Source organism: Pinus tabuliformis, chromosome J (assembly GCF_031772625.1).
Source record: "Pinus tabuliformis cultivar Carrire ecotype Pingquan chromosome J, CPIR1, whole genome shotgun sequence".
Taxonomy (NCBI): Eukaryota; Viridiplantae; Streptophyta; class Pinopsida; order Pinales; family Pinaceae; genus Pinus; species Pinus tabuliformis.
The window spans coordinates 357858732-357873642 of NC_142295.1; the positions used below are offsets into that span (position 1 = coordinate 357858732).

A 14911-nucleotide genomic window follows, 5' to 3' on the forward strand; every position below is an offset into this window, starting at 1 on the left:
TGATCTATCATTGGCATGGAGGATTGCATGGATTGACAGTGTCTTTGCCTAACCTTGCCATTTCCTACATAGCCATGGTGTTGTGGGAGTTTTTCCCTTTTTTTTCTGGTTGGTTCTTATGTTCCTTTGGTTGTGGGTTGAGTTATTAGTTCCTGGAGCCTTTTTTGGACAAACGCTCTAGAGCCCTGTAACATCTTGGGTTGAGTTATTAGTCTTGGAGCCTTGATTGGACAAACACTCTGGAGCACTTGGTGTTTTGAGTTACTAGTCCTGGAGCCTTGGTTGGACAAACGCTCTGGAGCCCAATGATAGTTGTGAGTTGAGTTACTAGTCCTTGAATCCTTGGTTTGAACAAATGCTTTGGAGCCCTAGGCATCTTGAGTAGAGACCAATTTGGTGATGGTTAGTGATGTCTGCCCATGAGGTGGAATCACTGGTTAAGGGTTGAGGTGGTTTGGCCTTTGGAAGCCCTGGTTTGGTTTTGTTGGATGTGTTCCATAACATCCCACATTCATGCTTGGAATATGGCACGAGGGTGGATGAATGAAAGAAAGATTTGGTTCAACCTAGTCTATGGTTGGGTGGTTCATGGAAGTCCCGTACCTAGTCGGCTTATGCAATCATCAATAAGAGCCCTTTCTCTTGGTATTTTATGGGTGAATATACTTGTTTATATGTGGCTTATATGGTTTTTATATCTTTGATAATTTTGTTGATTATATGTTGGTTATGAGTGAGTTTTATGACAGTAAAAATGTATGTCTTCATCATGTATTGGTTAATCATTGAACGTACAATGAATATATGGATTAATAGATGGTAATGCAGTTATTGTGACAGGGCAACAATGCTTCTTAGTGATTCTCGGATAAGTGTGAAACCCATATGGTCAGATTTGTTGTTTAAGCCCGTAGAATGCATATTTGTGACATGTTTGACGAAATGCCTGTCATGGTAGTAGGGGTCTAGTCAAGTCCTCATTCAAGTATTTGCATTTGTATTATTTTTTTATGTTACTTATCATTTATGGAATTTTCATGGAGTTCTGGGCAGTAGCCTATGTCCTCGCCCTGAAAAAGTGGCACATAATCTGGAGTCGATGGCACAGAATTACTTAGAAAGGTCCCCACTCACAGGCATGCCTTGCTATGGGAGAAAATGGAGGTTCCTAGTTGCATGCATGCCCATGTCAAAGGAGTGATTGATGCTTTAATTCAACAAAATGTCAGTTTGTCTCAGGGGATGGTCACCTGGATGGGTTGGATGGCTCCTAGGGGTTCTGTTGCAGGTGTAGAAGGTCAGGTTGTCTGTGTTCCATCAGTTCCACTTCCTTAACTGATACATAGGGAGTTGAATCATATCATAGTAACTCTTCGTCACATATTTACCCCAGGGGACCAGTAAAATTGGCTAACTATGGGAGGAAGGTGTTACAAACTAGTATTAGAGTATGGTTCACCCCTTAGACTAGATGGGTGGTGCATTCATCATGCATACATGCCGGTTGAATATGTGTTCTTTATGCCTATGGTGTATGTGCTTGTTGTGTATGCATGGTGAGGGTCATTTTTGGTGTTGTGTCACCATGTAAAAGTTGATGATGCTATTGTTGGGATGTGTTTGTTATGAATACATGTCGGTTGTATATACATTTGTTATTTATGCTAGTGTCTATATGTTGTTATGCATGCAGTTTGATGGTTATAGTTATGCATGTATAGTAGGTCAAACATGCATTGTGATTTCATTATATGCATTCTAGGTCAGCATGATGTTATTGGTATGTTATGATGTTGATGTGCTAGTTGAGATAGAGTAGGAGATGTGAACCATCACAGTGAGGTTGCAAAACTGAACGTCCGAGTAATAGAAGATATTCATACAAGTTTGTATGGTGGGTATGCAGGTATGTTGGTTAATGGTTGTTATAAGAATTAGGGTGTGGTTACATGTATGATAGATGTTAGTTAATCAATGTGGTCATATGCACATGTCGAATAGTCATGGATGATAGTAACTTGTTGTTATATGCATTGTTGATGTTGTTTTATATTAGTTAACTTGATGATTATGTTATATGTTAACTTGTTGTTTGTTATATAATAGTTAACTTGATGATTATGTTATATGTTGTTGATGAGTATGCTATATGTTAAATTTTTGTTGTTATATGTTTTTTTTTTTCGACAGTAACGGTTAATTTTATTTGGGGCGGCAAACAAGCTGCCGCGTGCTTTTACAATGCTGCGAAGTCAGAGACAGAGTTCTGAGGAAATCTGATTGGAATTGGATTTGTTCGCCTCTAAACCGGAGATTTACCAGTCCATCCGATGTTCGGAGTCAGTGAATTGAGCTTCGTCGACTTTGACATGAATTCTCTCAGTGCTGGCTGTTGGACAAGGTGGAACATCGCACAGTGCCAGAGGACTTCCTTGGACGGATCCTGATCTTGCTGTGCCTAAGAGCATCGATGTTGTTGATTGGCGGAGGAACCTGATTGACCACGCTTTGGAGAGATTGCTTCTGCAGCGGGGAGCTCCATCGCAATTTTTGCATAGCTCAGAGGATGCTGCTTTCCGGGAATGAGAGGCTCTGTTTATGCTGATCACGGCCTTCAGGATTGAGAATAAAGTGAAGATCAAAGCTGAAACTGAGTTGCCCCCATGGGGATCCTTTGTGGGCTCTTGAAAAGCAGGAACTCGATAGGAAACGGAGGTCAATGAAAAGGAAACTGAGATCAGGCCTGAGACCGTCGATTTACTTAGTTTGATTTGAGAAGAGGTCCCGTAGAGCAGGAAATGAGGAGAAAATAGGTAGCCCTTAGATCAAATAGGATAGGAGGACCGATCAGCAGGTACATTAAGGGATGGAGCAAGAAGATTCAATCGAGTTGACCACCAGGGATCTCCGAGTACAGAGGGAGCCAAGATTGGCCTCCATATCAGCTTGAGAATTGAGATTCCTTAAAATATGAAAGAAGGAGATTTTATTGAACTTGGGCAGTAATAGCCGGATTTTTCTGATAATAGTGGCTAAATGAACCTGATGGGAGGTCTTAGGGTATAGCAGTGCCTGGATGATAAGTCTTGAATCTCCAAAGACAGAGAGAGAAAGGATATTTCTGTTAATCGCCAGAGTCAGCCCCTGCCACAGTGCAAGAGCCTCCGCTCTGTTGTTGGTTTCGATTCCCAGACCCCAATGGAATCGCAGCTCCGGAAAACCTCCAGGACTCAATAGAACTCCACCACTGCCAGCAACCCCAGGGTTTCCTTTGGAGGCCCCGTCGAAGAATAAACAGTGATCATCCAGATCCGATCTCCACTTAATGAACTCCAGTTCTTCCAGCCTAATCTCCCAGATGGCATGGGCGGATACAGGAGGAATGGGCCTTTCCTTCAGATTTGGAACTAGATCTTTGAGCCATTGCTCCTCCTCTTTGACCAGACTAATTTCGTTCCTTGAGGAAGTATTCGCTTCCAAAGCCTCGCCCAGCAAAGCTTTTATTTTTGAGATAACTCTTATAGAAGTGCAGCTTTCTTCTCGAAAAATTCTGTTGTTCCTTTCCAACCACAGTTTCCAGCAGATGAATTTAGGGATCCACATCCAACTTGTTTTAAGAAGGCTTTTATTTTTAAGGCAAAAGGGAGATAAGCTGGCCCAAGCTCGGAACAGGGAAGGGATGTTATCTGGAAAATCAAGGTTAGCTGGATCTAACGACAGAACTCCCCTCCAGACTTCTTGAGCAAAGGGGCAAAGCAGCAACAGGTGACTGATAGTTTCTTCATCAGACCAGCATAGTGGACATCTAGAAGGCCCTTCCATCCCTCGTCTTCGCAAGTTATCTCTGGTAAGAATGCTTTGGTGTGCAACGGTCCAACAGAAGAAGTCGATTTTGGGGAGAGATGGGAAATCCCATATAAATTTCCATTGGGCTGGATTGGGTGGAGCATATGGGACAGCCATAATTCTTTTATAACCTTCGGAAACAGTGTAAGAGCCAGAGAGGGAGCCCCAGCCTCTTTTGTCTTTAGTAGTGGCCTTTGAAGGAGATTTTCCTTGGAGCAGATCTAACAGTAAAGAAGCTTCCCCCTGCAGCATAATGGGGACCTCCCCCAGGTTCCAACAGTCCCAGGTTCTATCAGGAGCTTCCTTCCAATTCGAAATATCCCACAGAGTGTGCAGATTGCAAGACTGAAGCCAATCTTTGATGTTTGCAAGACCTTCCACATGGTTCAATGGTTGGTCACCCAAAATCGAGTCTACCCAGATTTTGATTTTTCTTCCATTACCAGGGATCCAATAAAGGAAATGGCTGAATTGCGCCCTCGCAGCATTACAAAGATTGAAGATCGGGGATCCTTTTAGAAGTCTTGAAGGCTTATCCAGGCATCTCAAGCGTTGCCCTTGGAAGTATTTCTTCCAAATGACTCTTTTACTCCAGCTAGAATTTCCAGAGACTAAATTCCACAGAATCTTGGATCCCAAAGCAAGATTTTGGGCAGCCAAGTTACGCAGATGGAGGCCTCCTTCCAGAAATGGTCTCTTCAGAGTTTCCCAATTCACTAAATGGATCCTTCTATCATTGTTATTCCCACCTTCCCACAGAAATCTTCTCAATAGGTTGTCCAATTTGCTGAGAAAGGTTTTTGGGGCAAGGAGAATAGAGTTTTGATATAGAGGCATACTTATTAGGACCGATTTCATAAGGGTGACTTTCCCTGCATTATTCAGCCAAGAGGCACCCCAAGCTTGGATTCTATTCTTTATCTTATCGAGCAGAGGCAGCCAGTGAGCAACTTTAGGCTTAGATTTGAAGATTGGAATCCCGAGGTATTTAAATGACTCCCAATTTCGAATTCCATCCATTTCTAAAAGTCTTGCAATATCAGACAGCTCTTTGATCGAGCAGTTCCAGCCATAGATAGAGCATTTTCGATAATTGATTTTGCTGCCCGAGATCAACCTGTAAATGTCCAGCTCCCTCTTGAAGTGTCTGGCAGAGATTATGCTGGCTCCTCCGAGCAACAAGGTGTCATCGGCGAACTGGGCATGATTAATGTCTTTCACCTTGTGAGTAGTTCTGAGGCCAGGCAGAGTTTGATTTTGCTGATTATGATCGAGTTGGAAACTAAGCACCGAGGCCTGAACAGCATATAGGAGCGGAGACAAAGGACATCCTTGTCTCAGGCCCCTAGAAGCTTGGAAGAAGTCAGTAGAACGGCCATTGACCAATGGCGCGATCCATGGTGAGGCAATACAGGCTTTCACCCAGTTTATGAAGTCTGTTGAGAAGCCTAGCTTCTTCATCACAGCGAACAAAAATTCATGTCTCACCCTATCAAATGCGTTAGCCAGATCGAGCTTAATCACCATACCTTTCTCGTTTCTTTGGCAGCTAGAGTGAACTGCTTCTTGCACCAGCACAATGTTGTCCAATATCTTTCTTCCTTTTATGAATTCGCCTTGATTTTCAGGGATGATGTCTGGCAAAATGGTTTTAAGCCTAATGGTTATTATTTTGGAGACCAACTTATAACTGGAATTGCACAAGGATATTGACCTAAATCTGCTGAAGTCTGAGGCGCCTTTCTCTTTTGGGATCAAGGCGAGAAAGGCCGAGTTGATGCCACCGCCCAGCTTTGCACAGTTCTGGGATTTTCTGACCATTCTCAATAGGTCTTTTTTAATTGTTGACCAGCAAGTCAAAAGAAACCTGACAGAGAACCCATCTGGGCCTGGGGCTTTATCAGGCTCCATGCTGTTCAGAACATCCTTTAGCTCTTCCATACTAATCGGAGCTGTCAGCATGGCATTATCCGAATCCTGGACGCATTTGGGAATTAAATCAATCGGATAGGCATGAGGATCAATAGCTGGTTCTTCAGGAGCCGAATAAAGATCTTGATAGAAGGAATATGCAGCTCTCTTAATGCCTTCGAAATCCTTAATCGCAGTATTTTGGTAATGAATCTCTGAGACTGATTTGAAATTCTTTCGGGCTTCGGCTTGCTTATGAAAGAAGCTGGTGTTTTTATCTCCGGACTGCAGCCATAGATTCCTAGACTTCTGTCGCCAAAATTCTTCCTCCTCCCTGCTAGATCTATGAACCTCTTTTTGAAGCTCGACTTCTTTTAGGAGCAGGCTTTGAGAAACAGGACTATGCTCCATATCTAACTGATGAGCAGCGAGCCTGTTTAGAGTTTCTTTTCTTTTGGCTATAGGGGATTTCAATCTTTTAGCCCAATCTTTAAGGTTTCTTTTTAGAACCCTGATTTTCTCTTCCCACATAAAGAATGGAGAACCGTGGATGGGCCTATTCCAGGATTCTGAGACCACCTCTTGGAAGCCTTCTTGCTGGATCCAAAGAGGGCTGAACCGAAAAGGAATGGGGCCTAGATTGCTATCCAGGGAAAGCTCGAGGAGGATGGGCTTATGATCAGAGGTGAGATTTGGAAGAATTTTAGAGGTTGCCATAAGACCGCAAGTCAGGAAAGAAGAGTGGACAAGGAATCTATCCAAACGGGCAGCAATGTGATTGGGGGCTATTCTTTTGTTGGACCAGGTGTATTTACCTGAAGAAGGTTTAATGTCCTCCAGGTCCCAGCCCAGCATTATATCTTCAACCCATTCTCTGGCAGGGTCCCTGACAATGGAGCCTCCCTTTTTCTCATCAAGAGCAAGGGTGACATTCAGGTCACCTGCAATGATGATATTCCCAGGATTTTGCTCTAAAAGAAATGATTGAAGCGAGTTCCAACAGATTTTTTTCTCGCTTGGCAATACAGGAGCATAAACATTAAACATACTTACTTGCTGACCAGAATCCTTGTGGAGAAGCTGAATGAAAAGCCAGTGGGGGCTGCTTTTTTCTTGAATAAAATCATATATGGCGCTGTTCCAGAAGGTGGCTATTCCACCAGAGGCGCCTCTTGCACTAACCGCTCTTCCATGGCCTTTTTTCCAAAATCTTTACTGGAGTGGAGGAGAGGAAGATCCTCCAGCTTTGTCTCCTGGATGAGGAGGATTTCAGGCGAGTATATTCTCACTATATCTTTCAAGGCTTCCTCTTTCGACCTGCTATCTAAACCTCTGTAGTTCCAAGAGACGTATTTCATTATTTACTGGTTTGGGGGGATGAGGCTCCTATTGGAGCCTTGTTACTCTTGCGCCCAGATCTAGTATTCATCATTGCTTTGAGATTTTTTTGGGAACCTTGGAGGACATCTATGTAAGTTTTTTCCTCTCTCTGTTTCTTCTTGGATTTTCGCCCTCTAGTCGTCTTGATTGGGGTGACTAGCGAGTTGTCAGTTTCAGAATCTCTCTCTTCTGATTCTCCCTCAGAGTCTGAGGCTAGACTGATGTGTTCTTCGTTGCCTTCATTTCCCCTCTGACAATCCTCAGCTGGAGGAACTGTTGGTTCAACTTCATTTACTTTCACTTGTTTCTCCTTATTTTCTGTTTCCTCTTGGGTCTCCTTGACATCCACCTTTTCTCCAGAGGAGGAGCCGTCTTTAGAAGCAGCAGCGGCTTTTGGATTAAATTGAGGCTTCCCCATCGGAACGGAGTTGTTCTGTCCCGGAGGCTTTGGAACAGCCTTTCCCTTTCTGATTTCTTTCCATCCTTCTTCTTCAACCGTGTTCCCTGTTGGAGCTTTTGGGCAGTTTCTCTGGAAGTGTCCGTGCTCATGACAGGTTCGGCATTTGAAAGGCAACTGCTCGTAGTCCAGCTTCTGGTAGTGCTGCCATTCTCCAACTTTGAGTTTGATCGCTTCTGGTAGACCGGCTTCCAAATCGACTTCCACGCAGATTCTAGCGCATGTATATTGGCCCTTGTGATCAGCTTTGTCAATGAATCGACCCAACCCATTACCAATCTTCTGCAGAGATTGATAGCTCCAACAGTGTAACGGGAGGTTAGGTAAACGAACCCAGACCGGCGCCTCCTTAGGGACATCGACGGATGGGTCAAAGTCAGGACTCCATTTGTTGAGATACAGTCCCTGATTTCCCATAAAATACGGCCCGTTTCTGAACACCAGATCGCGATCTTCTTTGGTGGTAAATTCAAAAATGAAATAGCCTCGTCCCACAGCATAACAAATCACGTTATTTTTCAGCTGAGGTCTCCAGTTTCGCTGAATCCATTCGTCCGTGGTTTTAGTGGACGGCCATCGGCCCATAAACTGCCCTACCAGGCCTCTGTCAGACAGAGCAAGAGCGATTTTAATCGGTTGTTCCTCTGGAAGTGCTATCTCTGGTATTTCTTCAAGCTTTTTTATGAATTTCGGCACCTCAGAGTTCTGTTGCTTCTTCCCTTTCTGCGTTAAAAGTCTTCGAAATGCTTCTTCAGAGGATGATGGAGGGGTGGGAGCGGACTCCCCACCCCCAGGTCCGCTCATGGCTGCGTCCAAGATTGGTGGCGGCGGCAAACCTAATCCCGGCTCCGCGGTTCAGAGCAGAGCGCGCGCGTTCTCCCAAAAGTCACATAAATCATTATATGTTAGTTATGTTAGAAAATTATATATTATAGAGCAATGGAACACATAAAATATATTTCATAAATATAAACATAGAAAAACCCATAAAACAAGAGAGACACAAATATATGTGGTTCACCCAATTTGGGCTATGTCCACGGAGAAACAGCTAGTCCTTCCTTTTATATTATCTAGGAAAATGAAGAGATATAATTTACAACAGATCTAATGTAATTCCCTCTTCACTATCACACAATCTCCTCTCTCTTTCTCGCTCAAAATACACATCTTCATAACCACAATACAATTCCCTCATATATAGAGAGGGGTTGCCTTCTAGGGAAAAAAACCCTAAATTAAACATAACGTTTACTATCAGATTTATGCCTAATGAAAGGCCCAGATTGACTATGAAATTACAACATTTTACAAGGCAATTTTACATCTATTTTTAGGTTTGGGGGCACTGCCCCGATCCCCCGCCAGGGGGGGGCCTCTAAAGAATCGTCTTCCCCCCTTGGATCCCCCTGGCGGTGCACATAAATGAGCAACATTGTTGCCACATTATGAAATGGGGTCCACTGTGGCGATACCTCTGAATAAAGAAGATAATTAGGCTCCACGCCCAACAATCTCCCACTTGGAGACTAAGTATAGTAACTCCACCACTGCTTCATTTGTTAGACAATGACTCCACTTTGGACTTGGTTGTTTCTCATCTTCATCATCATACTTGAAGACCATTTGAAACCGAGAAAAATCTCAGTTTCTCCCTAGTTACAACTTTTGTTAGCAAATCTACAGGATTCTGGCTAGTGTGTATCTTTTCTAGTGTCAACTATCCATCTTCCAACACTAACCATATGAAATGGCACTCGAATTGTATATGTTTAGTCTTGGAATGAAATGAAAAGTTATTTGCAAGATTTATGGAACTTTGGTTGTCAGTGTATATCCTACCCAACTCCTGCTTCTTACCCAATTAATCCATAAACCTTTGTAACCAAATCATTTCTTTACTAGCCTCTATAGCAGCAATATACTCTGCTTCCATCATTGAGAGTGCAACAACACTTTGCAATTTTGAAACCCAACTGAAAATTGTTCTACCTACAGTAAACACATATCCTGTGGTGCTCATCCTATTATCTCTATCACCCACCATATTTGCATCAACATATCCTTGTAGATCAAGGTTTGAAACATCAAAGCAAGCATAATTCTTTATTTGTGGTACCTCTCAAATACCTGAGAATCCACTTCACCGCCATCCAATGTTCTTTTCTTGGATTGTTCATGTACCTGCTTACAACTCCTTCTGCATGTGCTATATCAGGCCTTGTGCAGACCATTGCATACATTAAGCTTCCAATTTTTTATGCTTATGGAACTTTAGACATATAAGCTATTTCGTCCCGAGTCTTGGGACATACCTCCTTACTTAGGTTTAAATGGCTAGCCAAAGGTATACTAACTCATTTTTCATTTTGCATATTAAATATTTTCAACACATTTTCTATGTACCCACTCTGAGACAATGTTAATTTTTGATTCTTCCTATCTCTAGTTATTCTCATACCAAGGATTTGTTTTGCAGCACCCAAATCCTTCATTGCAAATGAGTTTGCCAATTTTCTTTTGAGCACATTTATTTCCTACATGTTAGAACCTACAACAAGCATGTCATCTACATATAATAACAATATAATATAGTGGATTTGAGACTTCTGCGATCTGCATTATGTGTGGTTATATTTTTCGGATCCATCGCATTTTGTTATTTTATGTATCGACGTTTCGAACCATCCTCTGTGGTTCATCATCAGGATTTAGATTTGTGAAGAAGTCAGAGACAGATGAGGATAAATAAATAAAGGTTATGGTAGGTAGTGTAAGGAGCCGACATGTTTTGATGAAGGTGAGGTTTTTAATTAATTTATAATTAATTTAATTTAGTTTAAATTTACATTTAAATTTAATTATGATTTTTGTTTTAATTTAATAGGTTTTCATTTAATTTAATTTTGATATAATATAATTTAATAATTTAATTTAATTTTAGTTTTAATAAAAATTTCAGTATGATTTAATCGAGTTTATTTTTATTTTGTTTCAATTTAATTTAATTTTAATATAATGTAATGTATTTTAACTTAATTTAATATAATTTAATTAAATTAAATTAAATTTAGTTTTATTTAATGTTAATAATTAATTAATTAATTAATTTAATTTTTTTTATTTTTATTTTATTATTATTATTATTATTTTAAATTAATTAATTAATTAATTTATTTATTTATTTATTTATTTTTATTTTTTATTTTTAACTAAATGGACTAGAGGATTTAATTTATTTTAATTATAATTATAATTATAATTATAATTCAATTTGTTTTAATTATAATTATAATTATAATCTAATTTGTTTAATATAATGTAATGTATTTTAACTTAATTTAATATAATTAAATTAAATTAAATTAAATTTAGTTTGATTTAATGTTAATAATTTTATTTTTATTTTTATTTTTTATTTTTTTTAATTTTAATTTTAATTTTATTATATTTATTTATTTATTTTTGTTTTATTTTTTATTTATTTATTTTTTTAATTAATTAATTTATTATTTATTTATTTATTTTTAATTTAATTTATTATTATTATTATTTTAAATTTATTTATTTAATTTATTTATCCTCATCTCTCTCTGACTTCTTCACAAATCTAAATCCTGATGATGAACCACAGAGGATGGTTCGAAACGTCGATACATAAAATAACAAAGTGCGATGGATCCAGAAGATATAACCAAATATAATATAGCTTCCATCATTTTTCCTTTTGAGATAAACATAATGATCAGAGTGACATCTAGTATAACCTTGTTCAGACATAAACCTGTTACATTTTAGATACCACTGCCTTGGAGCCTGTTTTAAGCCATACAAGCTCTTCTTCAACCTGCACACTAGTTTCTCCTTCCCTTTGACCTCATATCCTTGTGGTTGCTGCATATATATCTCTTCCCCCAAATCCCCATGGAGAAAGGCTGCATTTACATCTAATGCTCAAGATGAAATATTCAGCTGCTATTAGACTTAAAATAGTTCTGATTGAAGTCATTTTAACAATAGGAGAAAATATCTCATCAAAGTTTATACCCTTTTTATGTGCAAACCCCTTCACCACAAGTCTAGCTTTATACCTTTTTCTACCTCCATCTTCTTCCTTCAACCTGTAAGCCCATTTATGCTGCAATGTTGTTTTACCTGCGGGCAACCTAACTAAATCCCAAGTCTGGTTATGTACTAAGGAGTCCATCTCTTCTTTCATGGCTTGCTCCCACTTCTTCCTGGTTTCTACCTGCACTGCTTGTTCATAACATTTTGGTTCACCAAAATCAGTCAACAATACATAATATAATGAAGGAGAGTATCGTTCAAGGGATCTACTTATCCTGGTAGATCTTCTAACACCACTTTCAGGTGTTTTAGGTGCTTGTTGCTATTGTGGTTGATGTTGTTGTTCTGCCTGTTGATCATTATGATTTTCAGGCACCTTCAGTTTTTATGTGATCTCATCAAGCACTGTGTATTCTCCATTTTCTTTTTCCTATTTCTTTTCCTGCATCTAATCCTTATATAAAACCTTTTCATTAAATATGACATCTCTTCTCCTAATGATTTTTTGTTTTTCGTAATCATAAAAGTGATAACCAAAACCATTAACACCATATCCAATAAAGGTACATTTCTTTGATTTTGCCTCAAGATTTGTTCTATTTTCTTTATTAATGTGGGCAAAGGCTTCACAACGAAAAGTCTTAGAAAATGAGTATTTTACCTTTTATCTGCCCATGCCTCCTCTAAAATACCACCATCCAAGGAACTTGAAGGCCCTCTATTTATTAGATAAACAACAATATTTACAGCATCTACCCAAAATTGTAAAGGCAATCCTGCATACAATCTCATGCATCTTGCACGCTCCATGATTGTCCTATTCATCCTTTCTTACACACCATTTTCTTGTGGTGTTCCTGGAACTGTCTTCTCTTTGCGAATTCCATTCTCTGAACAGTACCTATTAAACTCTTTGCTACAATGTTCACTTCCATTGTTTGATCTGAGACACTTCAACCTTTTTCCTACCTCATTTTCAACCAAGGCTTTCCATTTCTTGTAAGTATCAAATACATCAGTTTTATTTCGAATACAATAAAACCAGGTTTTTCTAGTTGCATCATCAATAAAAGTAACATAATAATGAGAGCCATCAAGAGATGATACCTGAGTAGGTCCCCGTACATCTATATGCACAAGTTCTAATCTTTCACTCTTCTTTTATTTCGCAACTCTGAGGAATCTAACTCTCTTCTATTTTCCATAAACACAATTCTCACAGAATTCCAAATCAACATGCTTCAAACCTGGCAACAAATTTCTTGAGCATCCCCTTCTCAATCATGTCCCCAAACCTATGATGTCACAATGTCGTATCTTCTCCTCTAGAGGTTAAAGCATTAACATAATTAGAAATATCGTTCCATAAATACAATGTACCAACCTTTTCTCCTTTTGCTATTACCAGAGCTCCTTTAGTGACCTTCCAGGTTTTATCTGTAAAAGTAGTTACACAACCTTCACCTCCCAACTGCCCTGTTGAAATTATATTTTTCTTCAAATCTAGAACATGCCTTACCTCCTTCAAGAGCCATCGATTTCCATTCTGCTATTTTATGAAAACTGTACCTATTCCAATCATTTTACAGGGTTTATCATCACCCAATCTAACCTGTCCAAAATATCCTTGAACATAATCATGAAAATGTTTCCTATTAGGTGTGGCATGGAATGAGGCCCCTGAATCTACCACCTAGGCATCAATAATATTTTTTAATGAAAGAATCAAAGCATATTGCAACACATTTCCTGTCACATTCGCTTCATGATTTTTTTCTTGTTGAGTGTCTCCTTCTTTTCCCTTCTGAGACTTGCAGTCATTATTCAGGTGTCCTTTCTTCCCACATTTCCAGCACATTATCCATGATCTGGACTTGAATCTGCCTTTCCTTGACTTACTGTGATATCCTGGGCTCTTTCCTCTTTCCATTTTTATTCCCCTACTCTCTGCAGTCAAAGCATTACCTGATGTCTCACTGGAGATTTTACGTCGCATTGCCTCGCTAAGGATTACACCGACAACATCATCAAACTTTAAAGTACTAGATCCAGAGACAAAGTTACTAATGGCCATAACTAAACCATTCCAAGTTTATGGAAATAAGCACATAAATAACAAAGCCTAACTTCATCATCAAAAGTTACCTCTACAGAACTTAACTAACTCATAACTGTATTAAATTCATTTAAATGATCAGCAACAGATCCACCTTCTGACATCTTCATATTAAATAAACACTTCATAAGAAATACCTTACTTGAGGCTGAGGGTTTTTCATATAGTTTGGACAATTCCAACATTAACCCCTCTATTGTTGTTTCCTTTGAAATATTAAAGCCTACCAACACCGCTAGGCACAACCATTTTATTCTAAGTGCCTTTCTGTCAAGAATATCCGATTTTGTGTTTTTCATACTCGTCGGCTTCTTTGTCTTTCTGCTCAATGGTTGGTATAGATCTTTCTAATACAAGTAATTTTCCATCTGCATCTTCCACAGCTGGTAGTTTTGGCCGTTAATTTTTTTGACCCTAAACCTACCATCTTCTGCCATTTCTCCCACTCGAACCAGGAACCCTTCTCTCCTGTGAGTTTATCAACCAAATAGACCTTTGGCTCTGATACTGGTTGTTAGAAAATTATATATTACAGAGCAATGGAACACATAAAATATATTGCAGAAATATAAAAACAAAAAACCCATAAAAAAAGAGAGACACAAATATACGTGGTTCGCCCAATTTGGGCTACGTCCACGGAGAAACAGCTAGTCCTTCCTTTTATATTATCCAACAAAATGAAGAAATACAACCTACAGGAGATCGATTGTAATTCCCTCTTTTCTCTCACACAATCTCCTCTCTCGTTCTTGCGCAGAATACACATCTCCATAACTACAATACAATTCTCTCATATATAGTGAGTGATTTCCTTCTAGGGAAAAAAAAACCCTAAATTAAATATAACTTCTACTGTCAAATTTCTGCCTAATGAAAGGCCCAGATTGACTATGAAATTACAACATTTTACAAGGCAATTTTACATCTATTTTTAGCTTCACTACCAGGGAGGGGCTCTAAATATTCACCATCGTCCCCCCTTGGCAGTACACATAAATGGGCAGCATTGCCCCCACATTACGAAATGGGGTCCAATGTGGTGATACCTATGAATAAAGAAGATAATCAGGATCCACACCGAACAAGTTAACTTGATGATTAGGCATATTTCATTAATATCTTGATGTTGT

General features: G+C 39.2%; 1 protein-coding gene across 1 annotated transcript in view; it reads right to left on the reverse strand.

Moving 5' to 3' along the window:
- LOC149227227 (uncharacterized) overlaps positions 1 to 6474 on the reverse strand; it is a 33474-nt gene extending 27000 nt beyond the window's left edge. The window contains exons 1-3 of the mRNA XM_089380432.1: positions 5714 to 6474; positions 3978 to 5335; positions 3043 to 3497 (exon numbers count right to left, since the gene is read on the reverse strand). Coding sequence (XP_089236558.1) covers positions 3043 to 3497; positions 3978 to 5335; positions 5714 to 6474 — 2574 coding nt within the window. The remainder of the gene's footprint in view (positions 1 to 3042; positions 3498 to 3977; positions 5336 to 5713) is intronic.
- Positions 6475 to 14911: the final 8437 nt, after the last annotated feature.